Raw genomic sequence first — 19271 nt, forward strand, 5'->3', positions numbered from 1 at the left:
AGTAAACAATTCAATTCCACAACAGTGCTACTGTATGCTGTGAGGAATTCAAAGAAAAAGCAAAAATGAAGATTTCTCTAACACTTCTATGAGGTAAGTACTATTATTATCCCTATCTTATACATGGAATTAAGGTATAGGTATTAGATAAAAAGCAAAAACAAAACAAACAAACAAAAAAAAAAACCAAAAAAACCACCAAGCACACTTATCGAGGTGCTATTCTAAAATACTTACTGCCTGATCTCCAGGGTACTGCTGAGTTTCCTAATCCTACATTTTGTATGAAATCAAAGCCAACACAACTAGCGATCCCACTACAACGTCTGATACGGATCCTCCCGCTGCATGTGGGAGCTACGTGATAGAGCCACAGTCACTTCTTCTGACGCCATTCAATAGAAACATCAAAACACTATCCTTCAGCATCTTGCATCATTCTCCAAACATCTTCAGATTTTTGCAACAAATGAGGCATGTGAGAAGAAAATAACATACCGATAAGAGTTTCTTTCATGTCATGAACCTTACCATACCAAGACGTTGGCAGAGCAAGGTCCGTCCTAAAGAGAACACAGCTCTTTTAAGGAAAAAATAGCCCATGACCACCTGAAGAGTCAGTAGGTGTACCGTAACTGTTAAATAGTTTAACTAATGTAGAACAGCCAGCCTTAATTATAGCCCAAGTACTTCACTTTGCACGATTAATACAATTTCCTGTAATTTTTCAAGCTTTCATATAGGGAAGAAAATGATATTCCTGGAGAATCGTTGGCCAGTCCTCCCCTATCAAACATTAGCAAGGTGAATCGTCCGAGCAGGTGACTATAAGCAAGTAGCAATTTGTAAATGTAGAAGACATATGCTACACAGATCTACCGCATAAGATGAATGGAAATATCCACCTTGCCAGAGAATCTCGCTGATGATATCTGCTTGACAAGAAAGCAGTGTGAAGATTTAGAAAGACTACATACAAGTCCAGCTTATTTTAGGCATCCTGACAGTTACAGACCCTTTGGCTTTTCATCTCATTAATGTCAAATCCTTCTTATCTGCTGTCGTCATTGCCTACATCTTTTCAAGCTACTTGAAGCCACTTTTTTTTAACAATACTTCCTTTTCAACACCTAGCAAGCTTTTATGTCTGCTCCTCCCCGGCTATAACTTCTGTCTGCGCGCCGATTCCATCTTGTTGCTGCCCCTTGCTCCTTTTACAGGTCCTCCTCTCCTGATCGCTCACCCCTTGTTCTCCTTCCTTAGACTTCATTTCTTTCCTACCCGCTGTTCGTCACAAGTCGGCATCCTTCGCTGCTTCCTTCCCCAGTGCCTGGATGCTCCCAGGAGAAGCAGAGAGAGCCGAGGAAGAACAGCCTCTGGTTTCAGTGCTGACCAGACCTGGGGCTGTGAGGAGACGGAACACACCCTGCACATGGAGACCATGTGTTTGCTGAGCACATTTAAACCGAGAGTGTTCACAATAACAAATGTGAGGGGTTTGTTTTGTTTGTGGTGCGGGGTTATTTGTTTGTTTGTTTGTTTGTTTTAAATTAGCAGAATGCCCAACCGTGATACAGGAACAAGCTTCTTACACCTCCCTGCCAAGTTTCAAGTCTTGGCTCCAAACACTTTTATAAACCATTTCTAGTGGAGTCAGTTTTTCTTATAAACATCCTTTTTTTTTTTTTTTTTTTTTTTAAAAAAAAAGATCTCAGGCATAGCTGAATCAAAAAAGTTGAACATGATTCCTGCTTCTAAAGGATTTTTAGCTCACTAGAAGCAAAGAAATTTTCCAAAGGGATTTAGTATTTATTATCATAGGCTTCCAATTGCCATCAGAATTCACACGTGTAAGGAAAGTTTTTCAAAAGGTTGATCCTTTGATCCTTCTTCTTATTGTCTTTCACTTTCTCCTTTAATACTTTTTCTTCTGATCCTCAAGTACTCTTTTTTTTTTTTCCCACATTGCTTTCACAACACTTACTCTGTTCAATTAATCCCAAACATATCTTTGCTTCTGCGTCAGAGTTACACTATGACACACTCAAATCAAGGAGTTGTGTTTTCCCACACCCCATTTCAGCACTATCACTTATGGAAGTCCGAAAACAATTAAGGTTTCAAACACAGTAGATATATGGATAGTAAAGAATTAATCTAAAATGAATATGCAGATTATCTAAACACTAATAATTTACTGGAATTCATTAACTTAAGATGCTAATCCAATGGTAAAAACACACGTGTCCAGGATGCTTCTATAGTCCTCAAAATGAGACATATTCAACAATATTATGAGTTGTTTAGTAAAATGTTGTGAAAGACAGGACAAAGTCTTATTCTGATGCAACTACTTGTAAAATTTAACATGCTGTTACAAGCTATAAATGTGTCACTGTGAAAGAATGGTCAAAATACTTCCATCTTGTAATATCAAATTAGATAAAACTGGAGTACTCATTTAAAAAAAAAATCATTTGCCCCTATGCATAAAAACTTTTGAAGGAATCAACATTTTAGTGTTTTTTTTAAAAACAACTTAAAACCAACAACATTAGAATAGGGATCAGAGGTGTTTGTGTTTAAGTCTATTATTTCCACAAAAACACTAAAAGCTTTTATTTAGGGAACCTGTCCATTAAACCCTAACCAATAAGTTGCATCAGAAGAAGTCCGTGTCATATATTGTGTGTACGTACGCACAGTTACAGAATATACAAGCACAAAACATTAATACAACAGTATCATCCAACAGCTCCCAAAACAAACGACACACATTAGCATGCTGGCACACTTGGTGGCAAACCCTTTTCTTGCCGGGTAGACTCTTTATCATAGAAGAGATGCAGAATATTCATTGGTTCCAAATCCTATAATCATGCAACAACACTATGTTACCGACAAAGAGTTCATAACTTATACTTTAAGTTCACTTAACTAAAGCAATCGTAGAAAATCTTACCATTCTTACTATTTGGCCAAGAAGAGTTTTCTTCAAGTATTACACTCTTCAGGCTTGAGCACCATGATTACAAATATTTCCATCTAGAATGCTTCCTTAAATTGAATTACCACAGCTGTGTGGATCTGCCGCCCTAAAACCTACAGCGAGGAACTTCGAAAATATACATATCATGGGAACAGAGGAGTTACAGACAGTATTACTCTTCTCAGACTGCAAAGAATTAGTGCATCATGTTCCAAGCCCTAGATATGGGGCAAATTTTGATCTCCGATACATCCAAGAACCCCATCCAAAGACAGAATATCTCAAGATTTGCCCAGATGATGAAAGTTTGGACTTTGGATCATAATTTTTGGTATCAACAAAGCTAATTCCTTCTTCCTTAAATACGCTAACTATAAAAATAACAATTATGAAAAGCACACTAAATTGGTCAATGAGCGCAGGGAGCATGCAGAGTCTCCCTCTATTTTGCAGCATTCAAGATTATCCCTACACGCTGTGTTGCTATATTTGTTACAGACGCTAACATCTTTCCTGCAGCTCATACAACAGGTACACCATCCACCTTTTCTTTGCAAAGGCATTAACTCTGAGACTTCCCTGCCGTGCCTCTGCGTTAAGATAAGTTCAAAGGGCAAAATACATACAGATCAGCAGCTGTCAACCCTGGCTGTATTATAAATCTTTACAGAAAACTGCATTTCCAATTTGTATTTTAAACTATGTTTAAGCGTCTAAAATACAAGACAAAATACATCATATTATAGACTACTAACTACAAGTCAGTAGTGCAAGTGCATTGTTTTCAAACCTGTGAGCTCTGTACTGTTCTCTTTCAAGGATCTATAAAGTAACTCTACTGATTAGAAGGCATAATCGTATCTACCAGCGTAACAAACACCACTTTTTTTTTTAACTTCTATTTATTTCAAAGAAAAACTTGGATTCTGTCTCCTTGTTTAACTCGGCTTAATAGCTCAAATCCAACAAAGCATTTGAACCCATGGTTAACTGTAAATAATTAAATAAATTACTAAATCGGTCCACAAGTGATGGACAAGGACGCAAAGTGAGACAAGTAGGTCTACTCACCTGCTTGTCTGGTTCAACCCTAGAATGGTAACACTTCGCAGAACCAAGCCTCTAGGAACACTCAAAATTCCCATTAACATCACTTGCCTGCAAGCTCCTCAGGCATGGACTGCACCTATCTGCTACAGTGCCTGCTTGACACAGTTCCATTGCAGTGAGGAATACCTTCATGGGACTGCAATCTGAGTGCTAAGAAAGCGGGAGTGTTGCATGCGTCTGTGTGCAGTTAAACTTGCATGATTTCAAAGACTTCAGAACTCATCAGGATGAAAATATATTTTGAAGTCATGAGAAATAATAGCATTTAATAATTTCTTAGCTAGGATATATCTGAGTTTGCTGATCTCTGAATAGACTTGGAACTTTAAAAAAAAACAATCAGTAATGACATAAATCCATCATTCAAACGTTTCAGTGCAATAAATCTTCAAAATTACTCTTATAATGTTAGAATACAAATTTGGCAGAAAAAGGCCGCAGGAATGTTTTATATGAAGAAAATATCACTATGTGCATGTCATTAAATAATACTGTATTTGCATACCATAAGGCAGGCAGAATAGATTAAAAAGGAGGATAAAAATCAAGTCAATTGAGACCATTAACACAGTAAGGTTCCTCAATATAGACTGAAAACAGTTGCTTTATCACTAGCCATGGGGGAAAAAACACAAGAAAACACAAAAAACTCTTTAACCATAATTTCACCACAACTATTTGTTATCAAAAATACAGCAGAATTCCATGATGCAGTGCAAACACGTAGATGTCAGTCACATACGTTTCTCACCTCTTTGAATAGAACCTTTGATATCACTCACCTTTGCTGATTTTTTTATTTCCCGTGCAGTGGAGAAGTGATTTGTGGGAGAGAGAGGAACATAAAAGCTTTAGATTGGTATATTTTAACGATTCATCATTATTTCTAATGCATTAGAAAAACCTCAACTGAAATCAAAACTTTTAAGAGTTCTAGCTCAAACTGAGGGAGAACAGTAGCTTCTATTTTAATCTTTTTTAGAAAGAGCACGGTCACTATCCCCTTCTCAAGTTCAGAAGAATAGGTCAAAATATTATCAATTCCTAATCCTATTTCCAGCACCAAGTATATACTATAAACACTAACACTCAGAGAAGGAAAACAACAGAACCTAGTTTTCCATCAGTGAAGAAAACCAGTCACTAATCAAACAAATCTAATACAGCACAGGTTTGCACACTGTGTATTTGGGCATATTTCACTTCAATTTTCCGAGAGAGAAAGTCATCTTGAACATCAGCTTTCCAAGTGCATTTGCACTCAGTGTTATACTGTGGCAGGCGAAGCACTGCATATGTGTAAAAATTAACTTATCCAGGGAATGTTGGCATTTCGGCTATGCCAATTCCATCTCCAAACAAGATCTGGTTTCTTAACAATGCAAGAGAAAATTCCTTATATTATCCAATTAACCTATTATCCAATTAACCTATTATTGGAACAACGGTAAACCGCTGGGCTTACCATAGCAGTACAAAGTCTAAATTCATTTAAGTGTTGGATTAACCACAGGTTCTTCTGTTTATCTCAGACATTGGAGGGCTGTGCCTCCTTCCTTCTTGCGTTTGCAAGTTTCTTTGTCGCAGGCAATTTACCTTTCACGTGATTTACCACGTCCTCTAAAAAATTCGTCTTTAAGATTGAATTAATAGAACAGAGACAATACATATATCCGCCTTACTATTTTTCACCTTTGTGATACTAATTTCTTCTCTGCCACACATTTTCTCCTGGAGATATAAAACAATTTATTTAAAAAAAAATAATCTCACAGGATAACAGAACAGACAAATGAAAAAAAAAAACAACCTCGCTTCAGAAATAGTTGTGCTAGAAGAGCAAGGCTGTAAAAGGGGAATAGATCAGTTGCAACACAGATAAGAACTTCAGCTGGGTAGTCAAGGTCTTTTGAGCAGCAGAACAAAGAAGCCTCTTGATTCAGTACAGTGTGTTCATTTGTCTTCCAGAGAAACTGAGCTGTCTGTCATCACAACTGCTTTACACTTTTATCTGAGTTCAGATAACAAACAAACATTTGGTTCTCTTCATTTCATGATATTTGGCTCAAAAACTCTTGAGGTAAGATTCCTAAGTTTACCTTTGAAGAGAGAAGAGTTAAAATAATGAAGAATATGTAGTATCAGAACAGTGATTTCCTAAGTAGTCCAATTCTTTTGGTGGAGAACCCTGAAGCAGTAGTGTTGGATGATTTTTGTCTAGAGCTGCACAATGGAATCAGCTGGAAAAAAAGGTCGGTATAGGACACAGAGAAAAATTTTCTATTCTCTTGCCTCCTGCACAAACCATTGCATTTGCACGAATAGCTAAATGTCTGCAGCCAAAACTGAGCATGCACTTGTATCCTGCTCTCCCAAAACAGAAAAGCACCACCTTATACATCAAACTACGGAAAAGCATTCCACGATTAAAAAAGCATGTGTAAGGTGAAAAATCATCTGTGTGCAAGAAATCATAGCAAGATTCTTGTCTCATTTAAGCTCCTCTTAAAAATGACTTAAATTAATTTTAAAAGATGTGTACTTTATTTGTTCATGCTTCGGATAAGGGGCAGAATTAAGACAGTCAGACACCGGTCAAATTTGAAGCCAGGACCTATTAAGAGAGCAATTCTGTCTTTCAAGGCAAAACACAAGAGAAAAGTTATTTAAAATTACCCACTACTATATAAATAAATACATACCCAAACCTTCTGACTCAAACAGGCAGGTATCATCCACCCCTACATCTCTGCACCAGGATAGGAAATTTGCTGTGTTGTCCCGTGCAAAAAAAGACCCTGAAGGAGCATTGGCTTTGCATGGAATCTTCCGTACTGGTAAGGTCTGAAAAACAGAAGTTCTCTATTGAAATAAGTGATACATGCTAGCATAATACCTAAGTATTGCGAAATCAATATGCGGGTTTTGCATAGATGGGTGACTGCCACCAACATATTGCCTTGTCCATTGAAGAATTCCAAGCAAACAAGAATGAGAAGGGAGTTTAGCAGCATGAAGTTGTCACCCTTTGTCACTTTTGAAAAGTCTCTTCAGAAGCATCACTGTAGGCTACACAATGGGAAGTTCAGAGCTGAATCAGTATTAGCAACTTCTTAGAAATAGTAGCAACTAGGAGTTTGGGGATTTAACGTTTGTTCCAGTTCACTGAATTAAAAAATAAAATAAAATAAAAAAGTAAAAATTGTAAAGAGAGACTTTAAACTTGGAACTGAACTTTCCCCAAATTAACGGTGAATTAGTTTCAGATCTACGTTAGGCAGGAATCATAGTGTAAAGCAATAGGTCTTGAGACCTAAAGACCATAAACACTTGAGAAAGGCCACTGTCTCCCACTTAACAACACATGGAAACCCCCTATCCACAACACAGAAGTATAATCTAGTAGCTACAAGATCAAGGTCTAACAGAGCCAGGCTCTCATTGTACCAGAGTAGTTCCATTTACACGATTTGGGTATCAGAGGAGATGCTACTGATACCGTGTATCAGTATCTGAACCCAACAAAGTAATTACCACAGCAAGCTTTTTGCTTGTATTGGTACACTTACTGAGACACGTACAAAGAATACTTTAGCATTTAGTGGTCGTTTAAGGTTTCCTTTCCTCAGATGAAAAGTAGCCGTCATTTATGGCAAAATGAAGAAAGAATGAAATATTGTTGCTATGTACCTTTAGAAATCTAAACCATGGAGGAATTCAGACACCCTGTCGGTCTGGACATACTGCTTTTCTAATGCTGATTTATGAAATATTTGCTTCTGTTCTGGAGCCTGTAGTTAATGGCACGTGAGCTAAGAGGTAGAAAACTGAAAGCGGTGTCTCTACTAGTTCCTAGATCTATGTCCAAAATTCTGATTTTAACAGTCCAAAATAATTCTTGGAAATGTGGAGAGGGAAAAAAAAAAGACACAGGAGTAGGCTTCCCCTTACAACAGCTGCCGGTAGTATACTAATGTCAGTATTTAAAGACAGTTTAGAAAGAGTTTCTATATCATAGAGCAGTTTGGGTTGGAAGCGACCTTAAACATCACCCAACTCCAAACCCCCAGCCGGGAGCAGGGACACCTGCCACCAGACCAGGTTGCTCCAAGCCCCATCCAGCCTGGCCTCGAACACTGCCAGGGATGGGGCAGCCACAGCTTCTCCGGGCAACCTGTTCCAGCGCCTCGCCACCCTCACATTAGACATGTGATAGCAGCAGTGTAATTGCAGAATACATCTACATGCACAGAACTACTCACATCTATATACCTGATCAACCAAATAAACTGCTAATGGAACGGCTACAGGAATAAACACCATTCTACTTATTTCATCAATACGTCAGTGGGAGCTTACAAATTGTATTAGACATACACACGTGCCTTATAAATGTTTAGACCTCTTCTTCAGATCACCATCTAGCTCTCATTCCTCCGTGATTCTTATTCCAATTGCACTATTTCACATTCCCTTGTTTTCCAAAAATTATGTTTACGTTTCAAAATATTTACGAGGAGATATTTTCACTTTTCTATATTGTATTAGCAGTAAACACTGACCAGTTTTACACGACATTTTAAAGAAAAATCCAAGTAAACCTTGTGTCACAGATACCACATCACCTCCTGGACCATCCTGAACAAGGGACAGGAAGGAGGAAGAAAGTAGGACAGCTATTCGCTAAATTCAGTATAAATAAAAATCAGTGAAACCTGAATTCTTCCAAGAGGCTCTAGATATGGAACAACCTTACAGATCAGAGCATGAGGAAGTTGTTAACCATTATTTTAAATTCCTTTCCATTCATCGGCCTGGGGGAGGGGGGAGCAGGCTGTGCTCAGTTCCTCACAGACCAAGGCTGCTTTTTCTTGTCTTTTTTTTTTTTTTAATTAAAAAAAAAAAAAAAAAGAAAGAAAAAAAAGCTGTTAGCCCTAGACACATTTCTAGACTAGCACCCTTTTCACATCACACTGATTTCTTCAAAGAAACAATGAGTATCTGTACCCTGAGGCAAATACTCATTATACTCTACACACTGCTTCACACGTTGAATTTCCCCTTGTGACTTACAGCCTTAAGAAAGAAGCAATGCAGCATTTGTTCATCTCTGCCCCCCACTCCTTTCTGAGGAGATTTTAATTGGGCAAGTCCAATAGTCTTAAAAGAGCACCCACTTCTGTTAAAAGGAGTCACACAAAATTCTCTGGCAGCCTGCTGGAGGAAGGTCAACTAGTCCAGTCTGCATTTGGAGAAAAGCTGTCAAAACAAGCCTTTTGTTTCATGATTTTCTACTAAAATCTTACACAAAACATTGCAAAAACCTTAGAGAGGTTTCTTCTTCAAAGTAATCTCCACAGCGAAGGTCTAACCTGACCTTACTTCCTCCAGTGCAGAAGAGGAACAAGCAGCGTGGGCAGGGATGTTCGACTGGCTAACGGCAGCATGAAGCGAGACGGGAAACAGGCGGGGAGCAGCAAGAATTGGGCTGCTCCATCAGGGAAGATAAGCCAAAAGCCAAGGATGACCCCCGCACAGGCAGCGGCAGCTCTCACTGGCAACGGTGCAATCCCACAGCAGCCAACTAAGGCAGTGCCGGTGACAGAACCATCTGGCCTGCGACAAGATGAGGTGATAAGGCAGGTCTAGCGTCTGTCCAGGAAGACAAGTCAGAAAACAGCAGAAGACGAGGCTGGACGCGAGGCTACGGCAGAAGCTGAGGCTCCAGCCATGAAGCCCAGGCAGCACGAAGCAAGGCTGGAGATGGTCTGTCCGCAGCACGGCTCAGGCAAGAAGCGGACCTGAGGTCAACGGGACCTCCTGGGCCATGGGCGGAGAGAGCAGGTTGGGGTCCCAGGTGAGGCTGGTCATGACTGTTACGGTATTTTGGTTCCCTCAGGTCCTGACAGCAACTATTCCGTGGTTTTGAGCGTTTCAGTGGAAACAGTCCCTTCGGGAATACATAGCTGGTTTATAATCAACTCTGTCTTGTCAGTAGATTCAGAGAGGTGCCATTTCATGACACTGTATCTTAATCTAATTACATCAAGCATCCACTGTACATGCAACGTACTGGATCACATTCTCACAGAACCAAATTACCAGCAGCTACAAATTGGTTTAACACCATTCAAATCAAACAGAATGAAATTCTTTTCCCATAAGACCTCTGCTAGTGATACATGGATGTTGGAACCAACCGAGTTAACAGGTCAACGTAAGGAGACCAGAAAATTGTATCTGACACAACTAAACTACACTCTTTGGAATTTTTGAATGATCGCATCCAATTTAGAGCACAAATCGTGAATGACCTTATAATGGATTAGCAGCACTGTGACAGGAACAAGAGGACAAGAAGCCAGCTCCAGTATTCCTGGCACTCGCAGACTTGTGCGTAAGCTACTTCAGAGAGCATGGAAAGGAGACAAAGCTACAGTCACTTTTCGCCTGAAAGCAGACCTGCAGTGTCAAATCTTGTCACCTCCCAGTTCACTCTTCGGTTCTCGTATCTGGATTTTCCACAGAGCCTATACGTTACTTTGCTCTCAGGCTCTCCTTTGCAGAAAACAAGCAAGTCTTCTCCAAGACAAAAAATTGTTTATAACCCCACAAACAGCTCAGAAAGGAATTACAGGTGAAATCATACTAGGTTTGTTTCCTTCCACTCAGTTCTCCAATTCCAACCCGGGGGATTCTGTGCCTTTAAACTACTTTGTCCTGCCGCTTCCCCTGATAACCAGCCTATACTCTTTCATGTCGTGCTAAGGGTATTAAACACTGTTCTGGAATTCTGTGATAAAAGCCTCATATTATCTCAGGAAATTGAGGAAGAAACCACAAAAAAAAAAAAAAAAAAAAAAAAAAAATTGTGCTATACGGCTGGTGGCTGGCATCTGGCAATCAGATGAGACTTGGGCCCAAGTGTGGGCACAACCAATCTGCTCTACTCAGCCCTGAGCCCACGGGGCAGGAGCAACTCTGCAGCACTGGTCCTGGAGACCAGAAGCTGCTCCTCGGCACGGATGCCCTCGGCACGGATGCCCTCGGCAGTACAAAAGCAGCTAGAAGTGAGGAGATAGCCAGAAGAACCTGCACTGCCTTTCTTTTAAGGGGCTATCAGGAAGGCATTGCAATGCCTGGCAGGAATGCAGAAAACTCTAGTTTTCGCCTGGGTCACTGCTGCTCCCCAGTACTAACAACACGCGAATAAATCTGGTTCTAAAGATTTTATGTCTTCTGATTTAGGTAGATCGTAATGACTGAATATAGAATTGCTTTCAAGAAATTTATGTGTCAGAAATCCATGCAGTCAAGAGTCAGCAAATAAACCACCTAAAACTCCACGTACGTAACGGAATATCCATAAATTACGCTTCTATACCTTGACAACTGAGACAGACCTTTAAATACATCAGTCAACCTAGCTTCACTGCGAAGCTTAGACATTCATGGAGCTTGCAATATTTATTTTATAATTATAAAGATTACAGCATCTTTTAGAAGTACATTTTGGTAGTAAAAGCTACCAACGGCAAACAATAAGAGCCTAGGCATAGAACTATGCCACTTAACTAATCAAACTTGTGATATTTTCTAGTTTCATAGTGACAGAAAAGATGTCTGATTAATGGGTGCCCTAAACAACTCAGAAGTGACAAACACCCAAATGTAAAAACAAGGCATGTCCTGGACTACAGAAGGAAAAAAACCCTACATTATTGAAGGAAAAAGAGAAAAAAAAGCTTTACGTCATTTTATGGAACAAATACTACGCAGATAAATATCCCTGGCATCGCATGATCTCACTAAGAAGTAGCATTCTATATTTCATCCCATTTCCCACAATATTAGGGTCTTGCTGAAGAGAACAGCAAAAAAAAATCTCCTCTCCATTCAACAATAGCACGATCAGGTTTATCACAGAAGTCATAGGGAAATACTCTTATTTTCTTATCACCTAATAAATCTCCCTACCACCTTTTAAGCAGAAGTCTACTTTTTAAATATTTCCAAAACTGTCACTGTAATGTTCAACCTAAAACGCATGAAAGCTCTTATTTAAGAAAGGTTTCACACACAAATATTTTTTACTGATTTGTATAAATGGCCTGACTATCTCAAAAGTGCTTTCTAACAGATCATTCTGAAGTAATTAGGTTTCCATATGGCAAAAGTGACTTTTGTTGACATAGTATAGTATAACCGCAGTTGCTTTGAAACAGCAGTGGCCGCAATTACTCCTATCAAATATCATGAAAACAATTCCCCAGTTACACTCCTTTTACAATCTTGTCTTGTTGATGTGCATGCATGTGGTTTAATGCAGGATGTGAAAGTGTGAGTGAAACATATGATGCAATCCTGGAAAAATGCTGTCAGGTTCACTTCTAAACCCAAAAGGGACTGTCTTACACCGATGCTCTGAAATCACATGGAAAAATGTATTTCTCGTACTGTTTTTTCCAAAACGAGGGTCCACAAATACATGTTCAAACCACCATTTTTTTAATAGCAGACTTAAGCCATATTTTGAAGATTCCTAATCGTACTTCCTTCTTTGAATAGGTGATTTCACAACTTTTTGAACCGTCACTCGCACGTGAAAAAAAGGAAAAAGATTAGCAATTTTGTTTGTTATGGAAGAGGATTACAGTCAGCTGGGCACTCATAGGAAAAATTTGCTTTTATCGCCTGATGACCTACATTAACCAAAATAAGAGGAGAAGTTACACTGTGAAGACTTCAGTATCTGACTGCAGCAGTGTTTCTCGTGTGGTTCTTTAGTGTTACGTAAGCATAAATTCACACTGAATGTGAGTATATCAGCTAGGCAGAACACGTATCTGTTTCAGAACTTTTTACAATTTTGCCTTTAACTTTGCTACTAGCCACCAAATTATTCTTTCCTTCTTAAATTCTTCCCTTGCTTTGCTCGGGTGTTCGTAGAAAAGCCTCCCTCCCCCTTATAAAATCTCGACTTGTTCATTAGGATAGGGAACACAAAAAAGAAGTTCTGCCACAATCTCCTCTGTCAACATGACTGCGCTCCTTGTCTTTTATCAATTTGTTAAACATACATGAACTGAAGCTCAGGGCTACAAAAACTTACTCTTACTAAGCTGTTACAATTCGCCTTACCACAGAGTGACAATACCCCTAGCCAACCATCACTTATTCAGTTGCTATTCTTAATTCTTCAGGAGCTCAAACCTAAAATATTTCAGATTCCATTTATAAATCACAGAAGTGGTGTCCCAGACGCTCATTTCAGCAAAGGAAAATTAAGTTTACCTAAGACTGCTCTGCAGTGCCAAAATTCAGGTTTAGTGAATAGCCATAATGTAGAGGCAAGTATGAACTAGACATTAAATAAATGAAACTGTAATATATACAAGGTAAAATAACTACTCCTTGGCAAGGCGGGCCCAGTTTTGTTTTCACCCTACCCCATTTACTGTGGGCGAGAACACTTTCCAAATATAACAACTGGACCAACAATCAAAAGAATGTGCTAAATGCATATGCAAAATGGACAGAAGGAACTCTAACTATGGAAATACATACGTAGAATTTGAAATGAAGCTCTTCCCACTGCAAAAAATAAAACCTAAGGAAAAAAATAAAATATAATCCCCCCCAGCCCTCCCAAAGCCTCAATAAAAGTTAAAATCCAGGAAAATTTAAAAACCAAACCAAAACAAAAAAATCAACATGCAAATTTTGAAGGCTTAGGAGACGTCAATAAAAATTGCCCAACTTTTCAGCAGACACGGAACCAGGAACAGCTTCCAGATTAATGAAGAATGACATTGCACTTACAACAAAGAAAGCATCCCTAAGCAATTCACTTAACAACTGGCGCAACATCGTCCTTCGGTGAAATACAGTCTTTGCACTGTCATATTAAGTACTGCAGAGAGATGTCATTTTAATGGAATAGCAGGTTGGATTTCAAGTTTGAAGATCATGTGTTGACCAGATTTTTACCCTATGTAATTCACTGAAGAGATCATCAAAAGCCAAAAATCACTCATTATCAACTTCCTAGATTCTAAGAAAGCATTTGTGATCACTTTGGAATACCCAAGGGATTTATGATATGCCAATAAAAATAATTAACATCATCAAGGCTTTACATCAACATACAGACTACAACGTTAAAATAAATACAGATCTAAGTGAATGGTTTAGCCACGCTATTAGTATCAAAGTAGAACACATTCTCCCACTTCTTCCACGTAGCATTAGTTTTAACCTCTTAAGAGTAAGCACAGGTGGAGAATAAGATTAATTTAAGAACAGTAGAGTTTTAAAAGTTAAGATGTTGTTCATGGCTTTGTTCTTCTAAGCGTTCTGACACAGCTTACAGGTCACACAGCAAAAGAAGAAAATATTGGTTATCATTTCCAAAAAGATGGCGTTAATAAATAGTTATGAAAAACTAATTTAACAGAAACACTAGAACTCCTACTTCTAGCAGTGTATTAGCAAGTCAAGGAATACAAGAGGTGATTCAACTCACATATAATGCACCAGACAACTGGGATACCCAGAAGTAAATAATGTCAAAAATGGGCAAAGCAGAAGCTTCATTCATCAGCTTAAGCACATTTGATTATTTGACTAATAACTAATTTAAATGTAGCCAAGGGATATGTCCATTTCAACGTATGGTGGCAAAATCATGACATCTGCCATAATCAGAAGGTCACCTATGAGAGGCTGGCTATTGGGCAGCTGGATAACACAGAGACCAACGACCAGGAACCTTCCATTGGAGAGCAAGTGAGGCACAACTAATGGAAGCTGGTAACAAAGAGCCCATTTGAACAGATGTCAGACCTTGTTCCTGCCCACTTAATTTGTGTAAATGAGGATGGGATTAAGTCACTATCCTCCAAAGTCTTGAGTAGGTCTATAAATTGACTTTCAAAACTTCCAGATGTAAACTCTAACGTATCTATGACTACTGACAAGTTCACTTTTATTAATAGCCTTTGAAAGACCTTGTAGAAGTAATGGACCATCTCCAGGTACGTATGCACCACAAATTAAAATCCATTACTTCTACTTATCTACAATCTGAAAACACTAGCGGGCCAAACGCAAAAATCAAAGGTGGCTTGGGTCTTTTCTAATGCTATAATAGCATTAGAGAGAGACTACCATTAAATAGCATTAAAGAGAGAAACTGCAATCAAAATACAAAAAATAAAAGTAGTTTATTAAAATTTTATAAACAGATAAATTAAGACAGAGACACTAAGGTAAGTCACGGCAAAGACCTCCTTGCAGTGTTCCTGAAAACAAATGCAAGGGGCAAAGCCTGGGATTCAGTAGTTCATTCCCATTCAATAAATGCTCTGTACTTTGTTTGCCTTTAGACCTCTGGTTTTCAGAACTTACTTTTAGATGGGGATTTTTTAAATTGGCTTTTCGTAATAGGCTTCTTAGATAATATCAGATTAGAAGAGAATAGGGCAATTCTCATAGTTCCTCTTTCCGAGGACAATTACACCTTATCTTTGATACATGATCATGAGCTTTTCCCCCATCACAACCACAGAAGCCAGAGCTGAATTAACATAGCATTACTCGAAGAAGCTGAAGAATCCTAGTTTCTGAATTTCCCTCATTTATTTTATAATTTAATGAGAAAAAAAGAAACAGGAGAATTGCTTCTGAGTAAGCTTTTCTGTGGCTACTTCATTGTCATACAGCATGACATGTGAATGAACGTGGCAACTACACACGTAAGTAGCAATTTTTCCATGAGATATAAACTGGTCAAGTCTGAGTGGATTTTCATAGGTCACGTTTCAAGAAGCTTCTTATTAACCCACAATGATGTCTTATCAAACACAATATTCTTGAAGGGGATATGATTCTCTCGAAGTTAAATATGAAAAATATTAAATTTTGGCAAAACCAACTCATTTTAGTCTCAGAAATTTCAAAATCACTTTTTCCCCTTAATCATTCCAGAAGAAGCCAAGCTAAGGACAATGCTTAGAAAATTTCAGTCTGAATGCTGAAGTCCATCAAAACACATTATAGGTTCTAAAATTTCATATCGAAAGATGTTTCCATACTTTCACTTACAGTGTGGTGTAATACAGTTCAAATAACCAACATATTTCTTTGATCTATGGAATTATAGTGGATAACCTTTCACTAGCAGTCTGAATAACAAGTGTCAGAAGCCATGCAAATTCCTTGATGTAACAATTATAACTGGGTATACTGCTGTATTACAGTCACGCCTCTTCTTCTTTTTCCTCCTGTTTTTCTCTCAATAATCAATCTCACACTTTGCGACCTTTCGATGTGCGAGGCGGGGTGGGGGCTTCCCAAGCCTTTCTGTAAGATTAGTTCCAAATGGTGCTTTACCTAACACGAGCCAAGTGTCAAGGAAGACTGTGATAAAGATCTAAGCAGTCTAAAGGAAGACGGAATTTTTCAGATGCTTTATCTGTTCGCTTTTTCAATTTCCAGATGCTTAACAAAGATACAATTTTTATGCAGATACCGAAAACATTCAGAAAGAATTTCACATGTAGATCACCGCAGGTAAATCCGATTCTCCAAAGCCCTGTACATTCATCTTTAAGAAAAAAATAAATGCATCTTTGCCTTCATGATAAAGAAGCTGATTTTCTGTGAGTTTTCCAATTAGAAACCACAAGGAAACTGCTAGACCCCTGGGAATTCTAAACTGGCGTAGAATTTAAAAATGTCCGTGATTTGAAAAACATGTTGGAATGTTAATCTATACAGCCAAATTTCCAAACCAGACTTAAATCAGCCTCTAAAGTCGCAAACAAAGCTTTACTGTATACTTGAAGCATTTGGGGCCAATTTACATATACAAGTCCAAATGGGAATACGTTTTTATTTAAATAAACAAATTAGACATAATTAGGATATCTATAAATCGGTGCCTATGCCTCAAAGTGACTTCTGTTTTCTCCTTCTGCATTGCAGTCATCGACTTAGGGCTGTATATTCGCTATTCCCACTCCTTCAGAAATTTTGCCTCATTATTTTAGGTTCAAGACTCACTATTCGTAAATGGACCAAATTCTGTAGTTCTTCCTTTTTCATCATGCCCTAAAAACTACTAAGTTTGACCTAAGAATCGCACAATGAAGCTGAGGCTAGTTGGTTTAAATTATATTTTTTTCAAGCTTTTAAAAATATATGCTAATTTCCATTCAAATCCCTAATCTTATGTTTCTGTTCCAGACTATTCCTAATACTCTACATACAAAAGTCCCATAGAAAGATCTATTACAAAGATTTTTAGTTTTCTTTAAAGACTTAACGAAAAAAATAATAGGAATGTTACAATGCATTTCACATAAGAGGCAAAATCTAGCAAATCTAAATATGGCTGTTTATACATTTCTCTCAGAAAATACGCCATCCCTATTTGCAATACCTGGACCAAAATAATGGTAAAAGTATTATGAAAACTTCCAGTTTTACTACAGATTTTACGAAGTGAATGAAATTTTATGAATACTTAGATGCACTAGTATTCCATACAAAAACAACGTTTATCAAATATCTCTAGAAAAAACTTGACACGTCTTCTAGTTAAATGCTATCATTAGAAATCAAAGTTTGGTTCTCCTCTTGACCTGATTTGCAGTCTGAATCATTATGATATTTTCCAAAGCAGAAGTTAACACGCAGTTAACTGCTTAAATCTGCACCGCTTTTTCCATGACAATTACCTTGATATGCAGATTCTCATTTTCTGCAATGTCAAATAGGAGCGGAGCGAGGGATATGCAGGGAAATCCCTACCTCAGGATCACTGACAAGAGCAAGGCCAGCTCACACAGAGTTTAATCATGCTCCAGCCAAACACAGGAACAAACCATGCTTTCCCAAGGACATGAAGTACCAGTGGGAAGAATGATCTGGAACGACACGATGCCTCGGTGCTCCTTCCAAGATTGTGCAGCTCTGCCCACAACACAACACATGGCTTAAAGTGCACCTAAAAGCTTCTAAGACGTTCTTCAATGTATTCACGTGGAAGGTGCCAAGCAGACATCCGCATAATATCCTACATTTGTTCAGACATCTCTTTTTATGGTCTGGGGGGAAACAGAACTCTATCCTACCGTGCAACCCTCCTGCAAGCAGAAAAGCTGTAGTTGTAAGAGTTATCTGCTGAGGCACATCGGGTTTGTCCACATGACCTGTTGCAGGCAAATCTTGCGGTATCTGCAAGAAACCTGGTAGCAATCCAGCTGAACATAAGCTCAGCAAGCTATTGACATGTCTGAGAAAGGTACAAGGAATTCTCTAACAAACAGCTTTACAGTCTTGTGGAAATGATTCCTTCCAGATGGATTAGCACTCGTGAGTCATTCTGCAAGATTATTCTTTTCCTCTCATATCCACATCAGTCTGCCGCTATGAAGACTAATACACAAAAAGACAATGCTGTACTTTTTTTTTTTTCCTCCCTAGTAACCGAGGGCCATATCTATATTGTATATGATTAGAAATTGGCTCCACAAGCTTTTACTGCAAAACAAAAGTCTCCAGAAAGTACAAGTGTGCAGACAAGCAAATTGCTGCCCCAGACCACAAAGAATCTGTTCATAGCCTAACCACATTCACGCATTTCTCAAGTGGAGAGTCAGATTTATAACTTACAGGGACCACCTGAACATGGCTCTGCTACAGCTGAGGATTCTTTACACCGGGCAGACAGGCTCAAGGCACCAAGCTTACAGAATACTGTATTTGCTGGGAATCCATCCCATCTACAGGTAACCTCGAGAAACTGAAGCCTACAATAAAAATAAAAGCACCATGTTGATTAGATCTGACTTTCAGCTTGGCCATCCAGGGTCTAAGAAGAGCAAGATCCACGTACTTCAAAGGAAGATACTTCAAAGCAGATAAAAAAAAATAGAAGAGACTGTCCAAAGAGAAAATTTATTCTTAGCCTTTTCCATTTGAACTGGAATTACACCTTCAGGCATGAAAATTTATACCCTTGCCAGACTTTAAAACATTGAAGCAATTCTCTCTATTGTACCTATGGATGCTCTCATAGCAATCACACATACCTGATTCTGTTGAGGAATCTGTTCGTCTTATTCTTAATTGAGAATAATTTGATGCAGTATGTTCAAAAAGTATC

General features: G+C 38.5%; 1 protein-coding gene across 3 annotated transcripts in view; it reads right to left on the bottom strand.

Moving 5' to 3' along the window:
• Window positions 1–19271, bottom strand: part of GAS2 (growth arrest specific 2) — a 97443-nt gene that overhangs the window by 51908 nt on the left and 26264 nt on the right. For all 3 annotated transcript variants that reach the window (XM_049820236.1, XM_049820238.1, XM_049820237.1), the window contains exon 4: window positions 6802–6943. In XM_049820236.1, the coding sequence (XP_049676193.1) occupies window positions 6802–6943 (142 nt within the window). The remainder of the gene's footprint in view (window positions 1–6801; window positions 6944–19271) is intronic.

This window comes from Accipiter gentilis, chromosome 17 (assembly GCF_929443795.1).
Source record: "Accipiter gentilis chromosome 17, bAccGen1.1, whole genome shotgun sequence".
Lineage (NCBI taxonomy): Eukaryota > Metazoa > Chordata > Aves > Accipitriformes > Accipitridae > Astur > Astur gentilis.